Source organism: Scatophagus argus, chromosome 20, assembly GCF_020382885.2.
Source record: "Scatophagus argus isolate fScaArg1 chromosome 20, fScaArg1.pri, whole genome shotgun sequence".
In the NCBI taxonomy this organism is placed as follows: Eukaryota; Metazoa; Chordata; class Actinopteri; family Scatophagidae; genus Scatophagus; species Scatophagus argus.
The window spans coordinates 10691141-10715170 of NC_058512.1; the positions used below are offsets into that span (position 1 = coordinate 10691141).

At 39.7% G+C, this 24030-nt stretch overlaps 1 protein-coding gene across 2 annotated transcripts in view; it reads left to right on the top strand.

Annotated features, from left to right (window-relative positions):
- The first annotated feature begins 701 nt into the window (after positions 1–701).
- The window catches only part of LOC124051219 (rab GTPase-activating protein 1), a 61103-nt gene continuing 37774 nt past the window's right edge, over positions 702–24030 (top strand). Inside the window, exons 1-14 of one of the 2 annotated variants that reach the window (XM_046374315.1) lie at positions 702–851; positions 8480–8715; positions 10224–10253; positions 11372–11630; positions 12084–12297; positions 12461–12635; positions 16445–16605; positions 18386–18496; positions 19294–19360; positions 19450–19552; positions 20094–20263; positions 20474–20642; positions 22162–22255; positions 23878–24028. In XM_046374315.1, coding sequence (XP_046230271.1) covers positions 8563–8715; positions 10224–10253; positions 11372–11630; positions 12084–12297; positions 12461–12635; positions 16445–16605; positions 18386–18496; positions 19294–19360; positions 19450–19552; positions 20094–20263; positions 20474–20642; positions 22162–22255; positions 23878–24028 — 1857 coding nt within the window. In that variant the 5' untranslated portion in view covers positions 702–851; positions 8480–8562. The remainder of the gene's footprint in view (positions 852–8479; positions 8716–10223; positions 10254–11371; positions 11631–12083; positions 12298–12460; positions 12636–16444; positions 16606–18385; positions 18497–19293; positions 19361–19449; positions 19553–20093; positions 20264–20473; positions 20643–22161; positions 22256–23877; positions 24029–24030) is intronic. The other variant, XM_046374316.1, reaches the window with a different exon arrangement.

A 24030-nucleotide genomic window follows, 5' to 3' on the forward strand; every position in this document is an offset into this window, starting at 1 on the left:
TTCTCCCAGCTAACTGCTGTGGCAGGCAGATTCAAGCAGATTAATCAAAGCCTGTCTCCCTCACTTCTCTAAATCGTTTGTAAACAAGTGGCTGCCATCCCTAGAAAACTACAGCCCAAACCACTGAATTATGTGGGTTTAAAGTAGATTAACTCCAGTTTGAAATCTCAAAGCAGTGGATGATTTAATGAGTAGACGGAAAGGAGAGACTGTAATATGATTTTAGTAATTAATTCATCATTAAGGTGAATAGTGACGATGCTTTGCCGGGCCTCAGACAACTGTAGCGGGTAGGGCAGTTTAAAGATGTATTTTGATCTTAATGAGGGGAAAAAAAAATAAATAAATAAAAGGGAAAATAGTCCAATTCCCGTATACTATACTATATTTTCTGAAGAAAATTAAGGGTTTGAGTCTAGGACTGCTGTGATACTTGTGATTCGTGTGATACATATGATTCTTTACAGATCTGACCAGACTTGAAACTTCATAGAGAAAAAACATTAAAGTTTTGATCTGGTAAAATCCCGCAATAACAAGAGCAACAAGACTCAGAGTTACCTCATTTTACCTGAGACTTGAGTTGGATATGTCTCTATTAAGTAGAAACTTGCCTTAAAGGATGAAGAGAAAACTGTGAACATTATGCCGTTAGGTAATTCCAAAGATTCCCCTCCCTCGCAAAGCACAGGCGAGAGGGGCACTGACAGGCGCATGCGCGGTATGGGTGTCAGCGGGTTGGTTGGGCTTGTGTTTACAGCTCTGCTGGATGCTGTTGGCTGCTGATGTTACTGGGAAAGTGCAATGTTGTGCCAGCCGCCATTGGAATAAATATAACAGTGGGAATAAAGGTAAGCAGTTTCACATTTGCACGAGACTTTACCCTCAAAATTCAATGCGGCTGTGTCTTTGGTTATGAAGAAATGTAGCTACCTTTTTGTTGTCAGAGTAGCATGGCTAGCAGACGTTAGCAAGCTAGCTATATACTCTAATGGCCTACGAAAGCTCCTTCCAGCCACGGCCTACCAGCGGATTTATTCACCATATTATAGCAAATACCTTTACATAGCAGTTGCATTCTTTTGTTTATAGTGACGGGTTAATTTTGCTAATTTGTCACTGTGTATTTCTACATTCGTGTCGGCATTCGATGGCTGCTGAATAGCCATCTTAGCTAACGTTTGGCAGGTTGGTTGGTAAGGGCTAACCTGGGGGCAGTAACTTAACACTGGAGCTAGCCACATCAGGCTCGCCCAACCTTATCGAACAGAAATTATTCACCGTTGTTTAAGTTATCTATTAAAGAGCGGTGGGTTTGAAATGTAGGCTCAATGAGGCTTAACTGACATGGAGCAGCCTTGCTTGTATTCAGATTAACGTTAAGTGTTGTACCCGCTGAGATCAGAAAGCCAATTAATGCTATGCTACCAGTAGATCTATCTGTTAAACAATTTTATAGTCGTTGTGACAACTGCAAATTGCTGAGAAACAGACGTTTTCTCCGTGTTAGGTGCACTGGTTTGTTTGTCACTGTGAACGTTTAGTTCTGGACAGAATGACAGCTAAATGTGCACTGTTTTTATAGCCTGTTTCTTTACCGTATAGTACTTTGAGAGCTTACCTTAGTTATATGTGACATTGTGCATAAAGACACGAATAAAATTAGAACGAAGAAATCTAAGCAGAAAATTGACTGATCAATGTGTTTATAGCGTGGTTCACGCTACTTTTAATGGCTGAGATTTTTTCATTGTTACAGCAACACACGATGAAAACATTTCATTTTATATTATGGCGAATCTTCATTTAAAACTGTAGCATTTAATACTGATAGCCGTACAGATGATCACAGGAGGAATGTCTATTTAATCCAGTCTGTCTTTTGTTAGCTGAAGTTCTGTTATTGTCACATGATGTGGGAGGCACCAGCAGGGACTGTTTTGACATTTTTGTGGTTGTAAGCATGGGTGTTAAGATTTAAGCAACACTCAGAATAAAAAACATTTACAAAATAGCTTTATAACTGTATAAATATGTGTATTGCATGATGTTAGTGCATTTTTTCCTAGCAGAACTCTGTGTCCACATATAGTTGGCCCAGTATGTATGTTATCAATAAATGGTTATAGCAAGTGTTGCAAACACAAATTGAAATGTTGAGCATTGAGCAATCCATTTGCACAGAGCTATATTACATATTCCATATTTCTCTCGCTTTACTGATTGTGAGATACAATTCTTTACATCAGTAAACTTGTTGTTTGCTTCGTGTCTAAGACTGTGGTTAATGTCAAGAATGGTATAGTTCTGTTTGCTCTCATTTCCTTGTTAGCTCAGAAACTTCCCATAAGTGGCTAACGTGCTGTAACAGTCGAGGTTAATGTACCAACTGTCACCTGCCTCAGTCCTTTGTTATGTTCTATTTCCTGAAACTCAGGTATTACAGTAAAGCAGGTGACATAGGACACGAGCACATAAAAAAAAATCAGATGCAAAATCCAGGTTTGTGTGTATGCAAATATTTGCTGTATTAACCAATATCAGTATGTGTACTACAACAGGAGGAAGGTCAGTTTTGTTTTAATCAGATGTACCTGCTGTTATGTTTTTTGAGCCGACATGAATAGCGTATATTACATATTTGGGCTGATGCCACAGGTGTTCATGCAATGTATAATTACAGTTAAGTCTAAGGAATTAAGGGGACAAATTCATAACTTCATGTTTGGTAAATCAAAGTTAACATTATTAAAAATACCAACAAGCAATTCTGCCGATAAATCAAAGGGCCAAAGAATGCAGCTTACTAATTTAAAAAAAAAAAAGAAGAACCATTTCAGCATTTGCATGTCAACTTCTCCTCTCAGGACAGCTATAATAAAATACAGAACTTAAGAATAATAAAATGTAATATCCCTCCTCAGAAGCAAATATGTGAGATCTAGAGCCAGCTGCACTTTCTGTTGAGATGCCACACATTTTCTCTTTTTATAGCTCTGAGTTGGGACTGAGCCCTGATCCTAACAACGCCACTCAGATGCACCTGTCATTTGGAGAACGGGTGGAGACTGAATGGCAGGGGCCTGGCTTCAACTGATTAGTGTTTCCTTGCAGTTGCCTTTGGATGAGATGAAAGAAGGCTATGTGGGATCGAAAGCATAGAAATTTACAGCTGCACAGTTTCATCAAAATGAGCTTGTGCAAAGTGTTGGGTTTTTGTAGGAAGTGTTTTGTTTGTTTTTGTGGAATTAGGCAGTGTCTGCATTTGCTGCTATGAGAGTTAAGCCTGAGTCTGCATTAGTGTGTAGTACAGTAGATTGTCACAGTGCTAATAATTCATAAAAGTCTATATTTGCTTTTATAATATTTAATGACTTACTGTGAGAGTCATAGTTGATACATAGTCTTTATTTAAAATTGATTTTCTGCAATTATTCAGACCTCCAGTCATCCAGGAGAGCCTCTCTTTTCCTTTAACCACATATTAATCAAGTATACGTGACACTTTCTGCTTTCAGTTCTAGTTTCTAAAGGCCTAAGACACTTAACAAATGTTTGTTGTTGGAATACATACTCACTTACACACACACAGGTGTCAAGTTTCCTTTATAAGCCATAGTTCTGTTCTTTACAAATCAGCAAAGACACACCACTGCTAAATAAATGCCTGTAAATGGCCACACAATGTGCAGCTCAGTATCTCACAGTGGAGGGGTTTGTTGCAGCAAGTGCTCCATTTGAAAAGTTAAAAGCAGGCCAGCTCTGTGTGATGTAGTTGCTTTTTTTTCTCAGTCATGTGAGATTGTTTTGTCGTTGAGTGTGAGAGATGCAGAGGTTTCATTCGTGGCCGGCTAGCTGGGAGTCTGTGCTGTGCTGTGGATCTGAATCGAGCTGATTATTAGGTGCTCACACAGAACAAATAAGATTAAATTAGGGAGCTCCTCATCTGTTTCTTTTCTCTCCTTCCTTCCTTTTTGTACCATACCTTGTGACTCACTTTGTGCTATTTCCGCCTTGTCTGTCATTCTTTCTTCTTTTCCTCTCTCTCTTTCTCTTTCTCTGTCTCCCTTTCTCCCTTTCTCCTTGTTCTCACTGCCTGGCTGAAATCACTGCTGTGAGGCGATTCGAAAGGGACTGTGTTACAAGCCTGAATGCTCTTTGGCTGTGTCTGGCTGTGTCTTCCTCTCCCTTGTGAGGTGCACGCAGGGCCCAGCTGGCAGCCCAGAACAGCCCATTCAGCTGGAGAGTGGTAGGGAGGAAAGATAAGACAGGCGTACGTTTCCACTGACTACATTTTTACACTCAGATATGCTTTATACAGATTCATATACTTTGCCTCTGTTTCCAATTTGACAACAGCAAAAAGATGTCACTCTTGTCAGTTATTTGGTCCCAAGATTAAGCTGTACTCTGCATGATCTGTTGCAGGACGCACCCAGACTACATCAGCCTAACTGATGTTAACACCTTGTGTGTCAGTAAAGTTGATAAAGCTCAGACAACATGGTTTGCAATCCTAAAACATATAGTCTAGTGCCTGACTGCATCTCATCACTAAATATATGCTTACTTAAACAGTCTATGATACATGATATGATGACACAACAGTTGTTCAGGGACATTGTAACAGTCCCTGAACCCATTTACCTCTTTGGCAAACAAGCTTTTGCAGATCTAATGCCATTTTGTGACCATCTGAATATATAAAATAGAGTTGATTCATCAGTCATTATCAGAAATTGTAAAACTTTGTTTTTCTTTAACGTAAATGATTGTAAATTTAATATCTTTTCGTTTTGTACTGGTGGTCTGGCATTAAAAAAATCTCTGCAAAAGAAAAGGTAGAGAGAGTCAGCCTTGTGTATACCCAATACTGTATGCAGGCCCCTCTTTCTTTAGACTAGATTAAGAGGGAACGTCAAAGAAAAGGGGAAAAAATGATAAGATTTTCAAATAAAGTGTCACAAAAGGCTGAGAAATCAAGTGAAAGGGAGTGGTTAGAGGAAAAAAATCATGAGAGGGAATGAAGAAACGTTCTGCTGCTCTTGTCTCTAAAGCAAAAATTAGCATCTTAGAAATATCTTGCGATTTAAGATAGGAAACACCATTGATAATTTTCTAGCATTTCGTAGCATGATAAGTAATGGATTGTGTGTCCAGTTGGAAGTTTACCAAGGTGCTGAACATGGCTGATCCCAAATAGTGGGCCTTGGCAGGAGCAGGCAGAGGACTGTCGCTGAGCCTGGGCAGGAAAACAGGGTGACAAGACAACCATTAGAAGCATGTTGTAGCCACCAACTACTCAAAGACCTCATCAAGGATGAGGTTTGTGTGTACCTGCACATGCATGTATGGGGGTGTCTGCTTACCTGTGTTCATAATACAGCTGCTTGTGCATGTGTGTAGGGTTAGTGTATGTATGAAACAGTGCTTACTTTTCTGTTTATGTGTCTATGTGTGTGTCTACAATTGAGTGCAAAAGTTGATTAAGTTGTCAGTGTTTGCTACTTAAAACATGAAAGCAGCAGTGCAGCTTATTGGCTTCTTTCTCAGATAACACTACAGGCTGTGGAGTGTCATTTACATTGCTCTCTAGTGATTGCCCCTTGATTACAAAGCAGTGATCTGCTCTACAGTTTAAAGACTGGTCATTGTCTAATTACTACACTGTCAACAATGTGAAGTAAAAATAATGACAAAGAGCAGACCAAAATTTGGTTCATTTCTTTGGGGAATATTATTCCAGTGATCTGATACACTGTTCTCTTCTGCATTCTAAAGACTTAAAGAAGTTACTATAATTAAACATTGCCCACAGTCTGACATTGTATTAAGGCCATTGCTAGTCAATGCAGTTGAGGTCTGCAAAAGTAACAGTAAATTTACCTGAACGTTGTTTGTAGATGGCCATATTTTATTGTCGTTATGTTTGTAACACCATATTGTATACAACTGCATCCTAAAACCTTTTAGAAAATTAGTGTGTTTCCCAGTTTACTTTGGTACACTTATAGTTGCAGAGCCTAGATTACTTGAAGATGGGTCTGGATCTGGTTGTAATCAGACTCTGGTTTCAGTTTGTTTGTAGTGTAAAAGCAAACAGACCAGCAAGAGGATTTCGTGATAGCAGATATGTGATTTCAACATAAATTCAAAAGCTAAAACTAATGTTAAATCCATTTGTTGAGCATGAACTCAGGAAAGCGATTGTTTGATCTCTATGAGACGTAGAAATTTATGCATGATAATTTGGTAACCATGGAAACCTGTGCACATGAGGGATAGGATTTTCTGATGACATACGGAAGTAAAAAGGATATTAAACAGGGCTTGTGTTCCCTGTGTCTTGTAGCATTTCCCTCATTACAAAGTGGCTGAAACCTAGCTTCTGTCCACTGCTGTGCACTGAGATCCAGTTGCACTCCTAGCTGGTAATGCTCATAAGTAGTTATTTGTTCATGGGCTCTTTGTGATAACGGAAAAGTATTGGCTAAGTAAGAGCATAAGGTGCTCTGCATAACTTGCTGTCACTTACTGGTCTTTTGTTATTTCCAATGGATCTATGTGGCATCAGTGATGCAAGATGACAGTCATCAACAAGTCAGTTACTTGCATATGAGTCCTTGATTAGTCCTTGTGCTTTTGTCAGTATGAATGCAGGGTGAACACTGCAACATACATGTTTTTTCAGGTCTTCTTGGCCAAGTGAACCAAACTACAAACGTGAAACTGACCTTTAAGTTTTATCAGACGAGTTGTGTAGCATTAGAATCTAGATTACAAATTTGTTCTGCACAGATTTCAGAAAGTCAAAGAGTGACAGTTTTATGTGTAGTCTAGGGCTTTTCACATGACAACTCATCATACCCTCTGACCCTGTCTCTCAACTTCAGTTTTGCAATACAAGTGAAAAACAACACCCAGGACTTTTTGGATGAATACCAGTTACTCATTTCCTCAGTTTGCTGAGAAAAGATAAAGAGACCAAGTCTAAGCTGTCACTTCATGTTGCTAAGGTTGTGTTTGGCAGCCTAATTACAAAATTTAGGTTTATTCTGGGTCAGTATAACAATGTTATCATAAGTAAAGCACATAATTAACTGCTTTGACCTTTACACTGCAGGCCTTTTTTCCTATTACTTCCCCATTGTTGGAGCTGCTCTGAATAGGAAGGGCAGGGTTAAGATAGCAGCGACGTGAAACAACAACTGAAACCTTTAGAAAAATGTAGGAGTGCAAAATGGGACCTTATGTGAGAGCAATAACAGCTAAGAAAATAGAAGATTGTGGGGGGAGAGATAAGGACAGCATAAAGAAGAAAAGTTTCCTAAAAGACAGAAAAGGAGAGGGATGGGACAGAATGAAAAGGAGGATTGGGGTGGGGGGGACAGCCAGACATAGCTTGTTATGGTGTCTTCTTGAACGTCTGCCAGAAACTTCTGTCGTTTCTTTGTTTCCTGTGTTGCATGCAGTGGCACCTCCCTTTTTCAGGAGTTACGCCATGCCAATTGTAATGATAGAACTTTGCCTCACTTTGCTTGTAAACCTAACCTGATATCAATTATATCACCTAATTGCCTCCACTGAACTTACAAATAGAGACGGCATAATCAAAATTTTGAAGTTGTTTGTTTGAATTTTTGACTTAGCTACTAGAAATAAGAGAGAGAAATAAAGTCTTAAAGAATGTAATATCTGATGGCTCTGTGCATTATTTAAAAAGCCATTGATGGATTGACGGAGGGAGCTGTAGTGAAAGGCAGAGCAAGGGATGAGCTGATGATGTGCACAGTGTCCCACAGAATCTCAGCTCAGGTTATTTGTGGTTGTGGCGGCAGGCCAGGAGAGCAGTCATCCACTGATGATTGCATGTAATGCAGTTAGTATGCACATCATTTTCATCTGTTAATATAGTTTGTAGTGTATATATAATGTGGTGTTGGGGGGGACCACAATCAAATCTTTATAAGAGGTCAATGCTGACTTGGAAAAGATGGGTGGTTGTAGTGAGTTGGGTTGTTCGGTAATTCCTCACTTTCATATGCATGTTTCTTTTTCAAAAATTGCATTACCATGGCTTTGCTTTGTATCAGGTTATTTTGCAAATACCTGTCCTTTTATTGAAGTTCATTTGATAGAGTTGCCTCAACAGATCCACCTTTTTTCTGCTGATCTCTCCTATGTCTTCATTATAGCCCTCTCTTGCCCCTCTTTCACTTTCACTTAAACTAAGCTTTATTTCTAAACTTTTTTCTCCACTTTCTCTTTTGTGCTCCCACTCTCTGGGCTTAGTACAGCTTCCTCATAGTTTCCTCCAGGTGTGTAAAAGACCTTTAAAAGTGAATAAGAAATGGTATCACCATTTTTAGGGGGTTGATTTCCAAGTATCTCCAGTTGCCTTGAAAGATGCTTTTCATGAATTTCATCACATCATAACTGTTTTCTGCTCCTTTTCTTTCTTTATTTTTTCTTTTTCTAGGTGATTTTGTTCATCATCTCCCACCGCTTCCTCCTCCCGTCTTCCATTCATGAGCAGCGTGGCTGAGTTTAACAGCGGCAGCCATGGATGATAAGGGCTCGGTGGGGAAGATTAGCTTGTCTTCGGACTCAGTGTCCACTCTCAACAGTGAGGACTTTGTCCTCGTGTCCCGGCTGGGGGACGAAACACCCTCCTCCACTAATAATGGTAGTGACGATGAAAAGACAGGACTGAAGGTAAGGATGTTAGGTGTAGGTATGGATGAAAGTTCTGTACAAGGGAGAGAAGGAAAAAACTCCACTGATCAAATCAGAGTTAAGGTGCTGAGTATCACTAGTCTATTGATATTTACAGTGATGACAACCTCAGATCCTTTCCTAAGGTGCTTCTTACTATGAATGTCTTGAGTATGCTCAATGCAATAGAATACAAACAATAAAAAAACTTTGTGACTAGTGAAAGTCGCAGATTAGGCATCACAGTCCATACATATTCCATTGTTAAAAAGTTGTGTTCATCGCTCACATATCAAGAGCTGTCGCCCGTCTTTTTTAAACATGCGGTCTCGCACTCTAACCGTAAGGCTAACCATGTCTTGTTTTGCTTTTTTCACATTCTCAATCTGCCTTCTTCTCATAGTTGCTCTTAGATTTGTGTGTTGTTTCTCTGATTGTACTTTCTTATTTGCTGCTTGTTGCAAGGAATCCTTTAAATCCTCATTGAATGCGCACATTACCAGGAAATGAGCACGTTGTCATGAGCTTTGTTTGTAATGTTTGTCTCTCAAACCTGTGAAAAATTACATTTGTTTTTTTGAATTTAATGTGTGTGTACTATTTAATGAGGTAGTAGAAAATGATCAGTTCAAGAAGATGCTCTTGTCCTTTGTTGAAAGTGTAAGATAAATCAGTTGAATACCAGTGTGTCACTCAGTGTTAGCAAATTGAATGCTACTTTACTTTGGGAAAACATCTCCCGTCTGCTGCTTCTGTTCGTGCACAGCATCTGCTATCGTACCACAGTGTGTTTGACATATAGTATAGCTTTTGTTCAGTGCTTCAGCAGATATTAGTTTACAGTTTGGTGATGCCGCTTTGAGTGCTTTGAACTTATTGTCAGGGAAAATAATGTGTTTTGTGAGTAGGGTGTGTCTCCACAAAAGATATAGAAGACTTTCAGAGCTGATAGGTTCAGGTTTCTTTTTTTTCCTCCTCTGTTTTCTTCTCTTCTGCTCTCCTCTTCCCCTTTTCTACTCTCCTACATGTTCATACTGTGTTCATTAGCTTGTACCATTACTGTACTCATAGTGATTGTCAACTTGTTGTACCAGAAGATGGCGCCAGCAGAGCGTGAATGTTGCATGTTCAGTTGATAAGAAGAGACCTCACTTTTTTCTTGTCGTTTGCTGTGCTTGGAGATGAGAGAATGCGATTTTCCATATTACATGAGCACAGAGTCTGTTAAGAGATCACAGTTATTTTGATGGAAAACCGAGTTGCGATATCAGTTTTGTGAAGGCTAGTGGTGGCTGTCTGCCTGCAGTCAGAGAGATGAAAAGCAGTACTCCAAACACACACTCACTGTTCTCAGTTTGTAGCAGTCAAATCACTCCATTCACTGACACTTGGTCATCCAGATATCATGTATTGGTTTTCGCCCAACACACATGTGCACATTTCCCTCCCAGTCAGCCCATCCAGTCAGAGAGAAGTCAGTGTGTCTAAACTTGTTGTTTGTTATGCAGGTGATATCTGAGGAAGGGGTCAGCTTTAAGGTCAGTCTCTTCTCTCAGTATCTTTCCTTCCCTCCTCTTCTCTCTGTATCTCTTCCTTGCTTGTATCTGTCTGTTTTTCTATATTCTTTCTGTAATGTGATTCCGTGGTGATTCTGTCCATGATTCTTTGTACTTTGTGTATTTTGCCAGCTGTTGAGTGATGGCCCTAGCCAGCCTTTTTAACATTTAAGTTATGATGATGATAGTATTCTTGCACATAGGACTGTAGCTGTACCTAACAACTGCCCAGGCTTTTAGCTCTACCTGGTAATGACAAGACCCACCACAGTTGCATAGTGACGCAGTCATGTCAGATGTGTGAACCTGAATATAGAATTGATAGCTGGCTTACATATGTCTTCAAAAGATAATCTTTTCCTTACATGGCACTTGAAATATTTACATAGACACTGCAGTATTCATCCTGCTGTAAATAATTTCTTGGGTCTGACAGCACTGAACTGATTTCTTTATATCTTTGAGGCACAGATACTATTTATGGCTGCCTATACATGAAGAGCCTCCAGTACTTGGAAAACGTAACCTTAATATTGAACCATGCAATAATCACGTACATTGCAAATACTGAAAAATCAGTCACTCCCTTCTTTATTGCCTCTCAGTTGTTCCTCAGTACAACAGTACCCTCTGCAGCTTAAGTTTGCTCTTCATTTCTTTCCTAACATCAGGCAGGTAAAATGGCACCTTGCCTCTTCTTGTGGCGCCTCATGGTTTTTGCAGCCTTCAGCTTGCTCTTTGCATTTACTGTTTTCGAATAAACTCATACAACTGTTGACATGGCACTTTGAATGTCCTGATACAGGTATTTCATAACTCAGACTCTCACACTTACTAATCACTAATATTGGATTAAATGTAATGAAGACATATCTCTCGACATGACACAAGGCATCCTTTCCCCTTAAACACACAGCAATCCCTAAAATAGCTGAAATGGTGAACAATAAAAATAATGAATAGGTCTAAATATTAGCTATGGTGATGTCTACAATGACTCGGTTTTTTAACCTTTGTTCTTATGTCTTTTTTTTCCCCTTCTCCTTGACGTGGTTAATGTCTGCTCCTCTGTGTATGTTTTATGTGTATGTGTGTGTCAGATCGTGGGTAATGGAAGTGAACAGCAGCTTCAGAGGGAGTTAGAGGATGTCCTCATGGACCCATCTGTAGCAGACACTGGGCTTGGATCAGAAGCAGGAATGGACACCCTTGGTGCAGGCGACCATGGCCTTCTTCCCACTACAGCATCACCTGTAGCGCCAGGCTCTGACCCTCTGAGTGCACCATCCCCCAAGTTGGAGATGGTGCTTCCTGTTCAGACAGCTCAGGAGAGTGAGCTGAATGAGAGGTCATACCGAGGTGAGCCATGACGTGATTTTCTTATCCTCTTTTCTTTTGTCTGTCAGAGCTGACACAGTGGCTCTTATCTTCAGGTTTATAGATGTGTTTCTAAGGCATTCTGGGTAATATCACAGAATTAGGCAGGTTTGTAAATCATACATTGTTCTGTAAGACTTTCCACATTTTCTTCACATTTCCTAGTCCAAATCTGTGCATTTTTTGCTGGAATTGATTGGGACTAGCGTTCTTCCCACATACCCATCTACCCCCTCTCCTATTATCTATTTCATTTCTACTTTGCTGAAGGCAAATCAGCTTATCTTGGATGAGAACAATAATGCTGATATACAACCATAAGATCATAACAGGAGTTATGAAATAATCCCTGTCCTGTCCTGTTCCTTTCCCCTTTTCCTTTCCTTTCTTCTTCTCTTCTTTCCACCCCTATCACAATCCATTAACCCTTTGCAGCAGATGAATCATCATCAGATGGAAGTCCTGGCAGTCCCATTCCAGATGAGGATAGCGTTGTGTTCAGTCAGCTGACGTACCTGGGGTGTGCCTCAGTCAACGCCCCCCGCAGTGAGGTCGAAGCCCTCCGTATGATGAGTATCCTCAGAGGGCAGTGCCAAGTCCCTCTGGATGTTACACTGTCTGTGCCAGGTGTGTCCGAAGGCACTGTCAGGTAAGGGGAACATACAAATTATTAGTTCCAGTTTAACAGTTTACCGTAACATACGTCTGTACATGGACACTCAGTGCTATTCAAGCACTCATAGCAAATCTTGTCCTGCAGCAGTTTCTTTAAAGATACTAAATGGCAACATATTTAATTTATATTCCAACAGGTTGCTGGACCCTAATGCCAGTACGGAGATTGCCAACTATCCAATATATAAGATTCTTTTTTGTGTGCGAGGCCATGATGGCACACCAGAGAGCGACTGTTTTGCCTTCACTGAGAGCCACTACAATGCTGAGATCTTCAGGATCCACGTGTTCCGCTGCCAAATCCGAGAAGCGGTGAGGATTCAGTCACTGTTTGACACTGATTCAGGATTCAGTGTAGTTGTGTTTGGTGAAGACACATTTAAAGAACAGGTGGACATTTATTTTTTGCAAAAATACATTCAGGGTTTGTCTGAAGTTAATATGAGCCCTCAACAGAATAACACAAATTGAGTGGGTTTCTTCCAAGGTTACGGTCTTCTTAGTGCAAACTTGCCTCTCCTTGTTACCATGACTCCATTGCAGCTTGAGAGGGAAACACTTTCAAGGGAAACACAAAGAGGGCAGTTAACTAAGAGGACTGCTAAACCTCATATTAGCTTCATGTTTTGAACACCTTTTCGCACACCGAAAGGTCAATATGAACAGGGGGAATAATTCTAGCTACAAAACATGGATCCAAAAACAGTAACAAGCAGTGTTGCTGCTGTTCAGATAGTGGACGAAAGGAGGAGCACAAGCTCCTTCTATAAATGTTCAGCATTTCTCCTCTGTCTCTCTCTAGTTTTTCACACTTTTTCTGTCTCTTTCACTCACATACATGTACATATGTCTACACACCAATATTGCCACCAGTATTCTAGTTGACCTTGTCTGATATCGTTGATAGCCCTGTAGCCTGTCCCTCAGGGTTCAGTGTCAGTGTGGAAGCTTCTTCAACGATCCCCAAGGGATCATGTCATGCACTGGAGGCATGTACACCATACACAAACACAAAGTACACTTGACCCCCCAAGCAAACGTATGGGAGAGAAGAAGTATCACTGCTTATGTACAGTAGTTTCAGCAGACACATGAAAGAACAGAATAGAGAATCTGCTTGTGAGACTGGGTTAAAATACTGCTTCAGTGTTCAGTGACCTGATTTCTCCCTCATGGAAGCAAAGCACTCTTTCCAAGTCACTAAGAGCCCATACACAGACACTGCTTTATCAAGCCCACAGCATCCCACTATCCGGGTCCAGACACCCACCCGTAACACACATGCTCACTCTAAAACACTAATGCATACCCACAGATAATCCTCACTGGTAATTCACTTCTTTACTTAGCACCCGGACATCTCTGTCTTCAGGCTCTCTCTTTCCTCTCATCCCCCCCCAGCAGTATGCAACATATTTTGGGATTCTCATTTGCACTATTAGACTGAAGTGAGTAAGCCCAAACTGCTCTAGTCATATGCCTCACATTAGGCTCAAATTCACTAACAACTCTTGAGACCTCTGAAACCACATTAAGGTGTTTTACTTCTTGAAATATGTATTTTGAACACTGTAGCTCTACCTATAAAAGGCACACATATTTACAGATTTTCATCTTTTTAAATGTATTTTCTGATGCATATGCAGCAAACCTCTAGATGTGTATTGAGGTATCCTTTTGGCAAGCAATCACACAAGTATTAACTGTCTTATTTGCCTCAGCTGTCCCATTTGCTGTAAGCAAGTGACCCAATTATTTAATCAAATTGTGAAGAGCATCTGAAGCATTCGTTTATCAGAATTTCAAAAGTACGACAAATTGGAAAAAAGAAATGTATTATCTTATTGAAGTTATCTCTGTAAATACTTTCAGGTTTTGTAATTATATGCTTTTTAGGGCAATTTCTGTGTACTTTCTTTTTCTAAACAGATTTGTGGATTTTGGAATGGAACTCTTCATGCATAAAGCAAACCACCCCCTCAGTCCTACTCTACCTCCTTTGTGCCAGACCTCCTAGTCAGACCCCAAGGCTAGTTTCTAACAATTCCCAGTTTTCTGGTGTTGATGGTAGTGCAGACCCTGCTGAGTCTCATACCCAACACCTCCCCATGGTGCTCATAAACTTGGTGCTGCAGTCCAGAGATGTATGACTAGTGCCGTTTGATTCAAATCAGTGCAGCTTCAGTAGGCTCCTAAAACAAATGCAGTCACATGTATGGAGAGACAAACACAAAATGGACACAGTTGAAAATTTCTCAAAGCTGTATGTCCGTGAACTCATTGAGATTATGCTGTCATGTAAGAAAGAGTGAGAATTTCCTGGGCAGGATGTAAAAACAATGTAGCCGGATACTTAGCCAGTTTCAGATCTTTAAAGGCTAATATATTGTGAAACATTTGTGAGTGGGATAAAATAGCTTTACAATAAAAATAAATTAGTTTGACAACTTGTGTAGAATCAGGTGTTGTTTTCTAGATGCGAATGCATTAATCTGCCTTATTATGACCTGTGTTGGGGTAATGTAGCTGGAGCAAAAAACAAAAACCCAACACATTAGAAAGACAGAATGTTAGACTGTTTTTCCTCTTAAAATAATAATAATAAAAAAATATCGGTCTGAATTACTTGTCAGGACTGACTATTTTCAGCTATTTTCAGCAAAACTGGCTCTGATAGAGCTCCTTCAAGCTGCACACAAAGAATAGAACAGAAATGGTCAGTTTTGACTCTAACATTGATTGGAACAGTACAGGACAATTCCTTTTTGATATTTGTTGTAATTTCACCAATACAGGGAGTGACACCCCCCCCATCTATTCCCATTTCCCATCTCTTACATCCAGTCCTCTGTTATTTCTCAGTAAATAAACCCCCCGTGATGCCTGAAGATCTCCTGTACCAAGAACATAACAAAGGCTTTGTGTAAGAGAGGTTAAAAGCTGCTTTATACTCTGGTCTTAAAAAAAAAGCAATGAGCATTCTTATTTATTGATAACAGCAGTTTCCCCACACCATCCCTCAGTCTCTAAACCCCCAAGCTCTGCTGTTTACCAGAATTAGAGATGATCCAAAACCACTGTGCTGTGGGCCTCTACTAAGGGGAGCACTCTGTTTATTATCACACATGTCTGTGTAGCAATATTCAGAAATAAAATATATATATTTTTTTTAATCTAAAGTCATGTGAGAGGAAAAGTGCGTTTAGTCAATATAAATAAATCATTACCACCCGGTTTTCCACACTTGGCAGGCTTTGTCCCCCCCCCCCCCACAATCTCTGCTCCTCTTTGGGGTTGGAGATTTAGCAGAACCCTGCAGTCTCTGGCAGGACTGAGATGTCTCTGTGTAAAGTTAATAGAAACAATACTTCCACACTCACATTCACAGGCAAATATGAATCACTATGTTGATTAAAACTCAAAATGGTTAATAGGTTGGAGGCTGTGCTGTCAGTAGAGTAGTGGGTCATTTGGTTTTGTAGTGCCCCATATCACAAAATGGCAATAACAGATCTGCAGAGGTTTGATTGGCTTTTTAATCAATGCTAATAACGCTGTGATTAATTTGCCCCTTTGTTGATATTTTTGTCTTCCAGAAACTAGTCCACCACACCTTTTCAGCTCACAGAAGAAAAACTCAAAATAAATATATAAATGCAGTAGTTTTCTTTGTGACAATGTTTGTAACTCACAGAAACAGAGGGGGATGGGAGTTGGCAGAGGAGACATCATGCATCTGATTCATTGCACACATGAACTCCTCTTGGACTATCTTCACTTATTGTCTATGGTTTCCACTCTCAAAATGTTTGACAGTGTGTTATAAACATACACTGATTTCACTTTTATTTTCCCTAAAAATAACTTATAATAATCATTTTCCAGTTATTAATTTTCGTCAAGGGAAGTAGCTTACACAAAAGAATGATCACCATCACACCATCCATCTGCTTGTTGAGTGTGTGTTTGAGAAAAAGAATGTTATGAACTATAGTTTTTCACATGCAGTGTTTGGAAATGCTTTCAGTGCAAGTACCGTAGAGCTTTGTGTCAATATTCATCTGAATATATTCTTTGAAAAGCCTTGTGTTTAATGTTTAATGTTTTCCTTACTTCTGCAGGTCAGTAGGATACTGTACAGCTTTGCCACAGCGTTTCGGCGGTCAGCTAAGAAGGCAGTCCTGTCATCACAGCAGGCCGCTCCGCTCACCCCTGACAGTGACTTGTTTACCTTCACCGTCAGTCTGGAAATCAAGGAGGATGATGGCAAGGGTACTTTCAGGTGAATGACACACTCATACATTTTGCCTTTTAATGATTAGAGTGTGGAATCATGATTTTAATAATGTAGATTGTAATATCATGGCCTGAAATACTTTGGAGTTACACAGAAGCCTGCAACTTTGTGCAACTGTTGTGACTTGCACCAGAGAAGAATCAACTTCATGTACTGTAAATGTGAACATTCTGTTCTGGCTCTGTTGTCAGATCAGACCAACCAGTAATGTATGGCATCTTGAAAAACAGCATCATTATTATTAAGAATTTCATTTGCAGTGGCATAACCATTCCAATAACATATTTAAAGAGATTTGAATGACAGTGATCACCAAATGAGCTGAGTTTTTCACCAAATTACCCGTGTCATGCATACAAACACGGGGACATGCAGTCCTACTTTTGAGGATGAGGTGATGTGTAAAGTTAGCACACTTTTGGGTGACCCACTTACAGGAACAAACCTTTCCAGGCTTGACAGCATGTAGGGTGCATACAATCCATGAGGGAAGATTCATCTTACTGGTTTATTTACTTATTTAAGAAGAATGTGTCAGGAAGTGGAACATGAAAATTGTGAATGTAGCTGTGAAATGATAAAAACAAAACTAAAGAGAAAATGAAGGTCACAGATGAGAAAGAGGGACTTATATTTTGACCACTTCTAATTAAGATTTCACTCTTTTCACACGTCTGACAAGAGAACAGAATGTTCCTACGTTTCTACGCTCCATTCAACCCGTCTTCTCCGACCTTCTTTTTTTTAATCTCTTTTCCCTTTCTTTTTCTTTCTTTTACTGAGTCACCTCTGTGTCTTCACAAACAGAAGATACTCATCTTATTTGGCAAACAAAACAAAACAAGCAAAAAAAGCCAGTGATTATTTTTAGCCAGCACATATTTCCTCCTCATTAGCTCTTGGTTGATTATTTTGAGTGTGCTGACTTCTAAGCAAACAGCTCTCTCATGCAAGATCATGTAGACTGTTTTTATGCATAAGCATGTTTTCCTTATAGAAATAAGATACAGAAAGAATGCTTTATTGAAAGTGTATATTGTATAATATTTCTCAGTATACTTAAATAACTTAAAATAACCTTTTAATGGTGTGTGAACAAGCCTGTTTATCTGTAGTCGGAAGACCTAGTTACAGTGTTAAACAATGACTCACTGCCTGAAGTCATGACAGGTTCCAAATGTTTACAGTAGATTTCAGATAGATTAATTGGGTTTTTTTCACTCAAGAATTCCTGTACTTAAGGGTTTCCTTCATGTTTCCTGAGGAATTTATGTCTGTGTAGGTTGGGAGGATGTTGATTACTGTTCCTGTCTCAATCCTCTGCTTTCAAAGCCAGAAAGAGAACCAAGATGAGAGCATGTTTGAAAAATGGCTCCCTTATTGTAATAAATGGGTCCATTTGTTTTTTTGTTTTTTTGTTTTTTTTATTTTTTGACAAATTGACTGATTTAAATAAAAAATCAATTGGTCTAGTGGTCTAGTTAGAAGAAACACTAGTTGCCTAAAATGTATGTGTTAGATGGTATCTAAAAGAGAAACATCAAGGTGATTGTTTTCCCTCCCAGTCCAGGTATTATCCAGTATTTCCTAAAATGTCTCTAATCTCATTGGTTTATTTCTAACATTTGGAATGATAGTAAATCTTCCTTACCGTAACACTGTCAAAGATGTCAGTGTTATCTACTACATAATTTTACCATTTGCCACATTCATCTGTGTCTTTCTGTTGATTCTCTTTTTGCTTTTGTTGTTTGGAAATATTCAGTGCTGTAGCAAAAGACAAAGACAAGCAGAGCTTCAAACTGCGTGCAGGAATGGACAAGAAAATTGTCATTTATGTCCAGCAGACCTCCAATAAGGAACTGGCCATTGAGAGGTAAGTAAAACACAAACACAAGCGCATACACCCATACACAAGACATCTCTAGAATAGTTTCAGAATGGCATACTAGTTCTAGTACTAAGTATTATTTCAGTATGCAGTGGCGTAGGAGCACTGGGTGTTGATTTTGGTTTCAGAAGTTATTCTAATGAGCCAAAGAAAATCTGGGTCATTGATGACGCTTCTTTAAACCAGAACCCATACCTTTTGGTATGTAGACAGCACTACTTTCAGAAAATTTATTATGAAATACCACAACCAAGACAAAAGATGTATCTCTGAACATGGTGAAGGCCTGTGGAAATAAAAGAGACACACCAGTGAACATTTTTACATCCGTGTGTCAGCCCATGTCAGGTTTTAAGTGTTCCGGCACAGCTATAAGACGGTGATTGATGCGAGAGTGTCTCTGAGGCTCCTCGTTTCCGTGGTTTAAGAAATCTGTTGAAATGTAAACATTCCATCACCTTCTTGCGGATTTCCATTTTCACAGTGGTTTGTTATTGTTTGATAAAGCAAGAGTAGGTAAGCATTAAAGTTCTATGTTTAATACTCTCCATGTTCTGGTCTGCGTTAGGGGGTCAGTCCAGGAAACTATTTGTAGTAACATGATGGTTAGCAATAGTCTTACTCTATAGGGAGATTTATTGTTCTGTGTCCGGCTCCCACTCTTGTGCCGTTCTTTTTTTTTTTTTTTTTTTCTCCCCTCTCCCTTTTGCCTTATGTAATTCTTTCATTTCATTATTCTGTCTCTTGCATCTCCCTGTCTCTTGTGTGTGTCTCCTTTCCAGGTGTTTCGGCCTCCTGCTCAGCCCAGGGAAAAATGTGAAGAACAGCGACATGCACCTGCTAGACCTGGTGGGTGACTGTTCTTGTGTTCATGTGTGTGTGTGTGTCATTGCGTGTTTGTGTGTGTTGCTAACTTTTCCCAACTTGTGCCCCTTCAGGAGTCAATGGGAAAAAGCTCAGACGGGAAGTCTTACATCATCACAGGAAGTTGGAACCCCAACACGCCTCAGTTCCAGGCTGTGAATGAGGAAACACCCAAAGGTAACAGCCAAAAATCTGCCAGACATCTCATAAAACAGAATGATTTTCAACAGTTACTATTTCCTCTGTTCATAGTTCATTGGTTTGTTTGTTATTTATTCACTCTTATCTTCACACTAATGTTTGACACATATCCAAGCATAAAAGTTGTTTCCTCTGGATGCACAAAACCTCAATCAAATAAAGCTTTGAAAGAGCAATTTGCAGTAAAATTATGCCTACACTAAATAGGCCTAGAAATAGTTTTTTGCTGTTGAAAATAATGCTGCATACAATACAGAAGATCTGCACATAAATGTGGCTGGAAAATTGACGATCAAATAAAGACACACTAAATTACCAAATTGCCAACTTTGTCACTGTTTCGTCCTTTTGCCTCCTACACCTCAAATCTACGTTCAAAACACAATGAGTCACACTGGTGTACTCGTAAGTCACACAGTTACAGGTTTTGCTCAAAAATTTAATTTGTTATAGCAGGTGAACAGAAGAACATCATGCACCCGGGGCAATGTTTTAGCTGTTTTCTTTCTGTTTTTAGATAAATTCATGTACATGACGACAGCAGTGGACCTGGTGATAACTGAGGTGGAGGAGCCAGTGCGTTTTCTGCTGGAGACGAGGGTCAGAGTGTGCTCCCCAAATGACAGGCTGTTCTGGCCCTTCAGCAAGCGTAACTACACTGAGACCTTCTACCTTAAACTACGGCAGGTGTGTTAAGTCACAATTTAACATCTTTGATTACGTCATTTCATGTAATGGTGTTTGTAACTCGCACCAGATATCAGCTGTGACCTGCAGTGTATTCATACGCTGTGCTTTTGTCCTTTTTAAGTAATATCAGAAAAAGAAACGGATGTAACGGATGTTTTATCAACCAATCAGAGCATGGTCTGATGACCTTTTTTTAATGTTCTTCAGATGGAACGTAAGGAGCGTAAGAGTCCTGCTTCTGACACACTTTACGAGGTGGTGAGTTTGGAAAGCGAGACTGAGAGAGAGAAACGAAAGACCACAGCCAGTCCCGGTATCCTGTCCACCGGGACTGGTACCATGGTTCCTTCACCACCCGAGGATGATGAGGAGGAAGGTGATTTGAAGCTGCCTTACTTTGCTTAGTCGCTGTATCCACCAAAGCAATAATGTTTTGTTTTCAATAATGTTTCGCAATGGGAGAACTGCATATTTACACTATAATGCAAATGGCAGCAATCATGAGGTGCTGTGTACTTGTTTTAGATTTTTTTTTTTCTCTGGTCACTGAGAGTTCAAAAATGTTTAACTTTGGTTAAAAGCGAAAGCTTGTCAGCTTGTCAGTTTTTACGCAGCCGTCTGATCACAATGCAGAGGAGGCCAGACAGTGCCAGAAAGAGTGACAACTGTGATGGAGAAATTAGTATTGCGGGTCTCTGAGTGTCCATCTGTGTACCAGATAACATCTACAAACTACCACAATATCATTAAGAAAAATAATGCTAGGAGCGATTTCATAGTTCAGATCCACTTGGACTGGTGGGTCCGTCCTCTGTACATTCTTCTGCCTTCCCTTTATCCAGAGCAATGGTCAGAGAAAGTTCTCTACATTCAGTTCTCAGCTCATCTTCAGTGTTTAGTTCATAATGCAAACTGTATCAGTGAAGTATTTACAATTCATTACTTCCACGGATATTTCGTACCATAGCAAAAAAAAGGCATCTCAGTGGAAAAATATGTGCTTTCAAGCACTCTCAGTTTTCGAACGTGTGCTGGGCATTTTCAACTTGGGAAAAAAGTCTTTGGTAGACACACAGCCCCTCTGTGTTTGTTTTATTAAAAGCACACAACACAGAGGGATAGCAAATATGTTAATAAAAGTTAAATTCCTGACACAGGAAAGGGTATCATTTCTTTATTTAAGCCATATGATATTCTTACAAACCATGGGAATCAGCCTGACCAGCACAACTATAATGGCTTTAATTTTCTGAACCGCTTGTTGTTCTTGATTATGTCAGACACATAAGCAGCCTCAAAACTGATGCCTGGCTGTCCAGATGTTATAAATTACAGTTCACTTTTACCCTGGAACGCTGAACCATTGTGGTGTCCATGGTCAGAAATGATCTCATTCAGTAGCAGTCCAGAACACTACATTAAGTAGCATGACATTAAACACAGGTTAACCAGCATATTACACAGTCATGCTGCTTAGATTCAGACATTTAGCATTTGCAGCCAAGACTTGATGACTAAGTCTTTACATAAAAAATTAAAATTCCCTACACTGTGGGGCTGGCTGTACCAGATATAGACTTGTGGTCCACAGGAGTTATCCCATGGGAGATCAGACACTGCGTTATAGAACTGTTTGTACTGTATCCTCACAAAGTACATAGCTGGCAGTGGTGTATTTTTTGGGGGACTATCAGGCAGACAGCGCAAGATTGAGGTACTTTTTGTATCAGCCTGTGTGTTCGTCTTTACAGCTTTTTGGTACAGTTTGGTTTCCTGCCACATATGTGAACTCTGGTGAATTGTATAGAATTTGGAATATTTAAAGGGCTAATCTAAACATGTAAGAAGGTAAAGGACAATAATGAATCTCACTTATTTTCTCTCTGTGTACCTAGATAACGATGAGCCATTACTTAGTGGGTCAGGCGATGTTTCCAAGGAGTGTGCCGAGAAGATCCTGGAGACCTGGGGAGACTTGTTATCCAAGTGGTAAGGCTTTGCTTCCTTATTGACTTTGTTTTTTGTTTCTGTTGGTGTGGCAGTGAATGCACACACGCATATGCTTACATACATCCATACTTACACACATACACTGGAAAACACAAAGAAGTAATTTTTGTAGGTGGGGTGTAGCACATGTACTGTATGTGAAAGAAACAGCCGCAGGCAGAAGTTCCTAATAAGCAGTGTGTTAAAATCGTTTCCCTCTCCCATTACTGCATTTGTTTTTAATCAAAAGCTTGTGATGCACTGAAGAGAAACTGCTTGTTCTGAATTTGCTCTCGGTTAAGCTCCACTGACACACATGGTACTTTGACACTACATAGCATGCCTATGTCTGTTCTCCTGTATGTTTTTCAGTCAAGTATCATTTAGAACATTTGAATCCCTAAATGTTTTGGTATGTTTTTCTCTTTTGGTAAAAATAATGCTTAAATGAAGAAAGGAATCATAAGACTAGCCTGTCATAATAATGATAATACTAGTCTTTGTGTGTGTGTGTGTGTGTGTGTGTATATGAGATTGGTGATTTTGTGAGCAAGAGTGTGCGTGTTTTGTAGCATTGTGGGGTGTAGAGCTCTGGGAGCACAGAGACGCGAGTCACAGAAAGCCCTTTACAATCTTATGCCCCTAAGGACCAGGACTGGCATGACTTACGTCACATGCGCATACACACTTGCATGCACGCACACATACACACAGAATACTTTTGTTTCCCTTCGTAGTCTCAACAGAAAATGCCACATATTGCATAACTTGGCACTCAGAACAAATAAACCAAACAAACTCAGAAAAAAAGAGAGGGATGAATTAAGAAGGGTCAGGCGATACTTTGCAGGTAGGTACAGCTGTGCCATGAAGTTTACCCTCTGTCTATATCTCTAATTCTGTCTCTATTGCTTACCAGTGGGCCCGAGTTCATTTTATGCTGCATACAGTTTGAACAGCTCGCTGAGATGGAGTATTTTCCCCAGCAGCTTTAATATTTAAATGTGAAGATGAGTAACTAAGGAAGGCATTAAAATTTGATTATGTGTTTGTTCAAGTATTGTTCTGTTGGCTTATTGTTTTCTAATGTTGATTATTTTTCCCTCCTGTTGGAAATAGTGCAGGTAAGCAGGTAAAACAAAGAAAAAAATACAAATTTCAGTGACAAAAAAGTAATAAAAACGTAAAAGAACTTCTAAATATAGGATCATGTGTTTTCTGTACAAATATAGCGCATATTTTACATCCTGAAACAGTGACATACGAGTCCTTGATTGATTGTATTCTTTTTGGGAGGTACGACTGGAACAAGTGGAAGACTGCAATGCTTGTAAATCTTCATACTTCTGATAAGAGAAGAAATAACTCCCCCTCATTGTCATGATCTTGGCTCAGCAGGCCAGCTGTAGAGAGGACAATTGTCCTTCAATTTAGAGCCAGAGAAAACTGTTCATATGGTAGGCAGGTCTGCACCAGAGATTGCAGCTACACAGCTTGTTTAATGAGGGAGGTATCAATATGTCATACTTATAAAGACTGATTGAATAAGTGACATTAAATAATGTTAAAATTAGTACGTCCTTGATAAACTGCCATGGTGAACTCCTCTCCTCTCCTCTCAGGCATATGAACTTATCAGTACGCCCCAGGCAGCTACCAGCTTTGGTGCGGAGTGGCATCCCTGAGGCTCTCCGTGGGGAAGTGTGGCAACTCCTGGCAGGCTGTCATAACAATGACCACCAGGTAGAAGAGTACCGGACTCTTATTACAAAGGT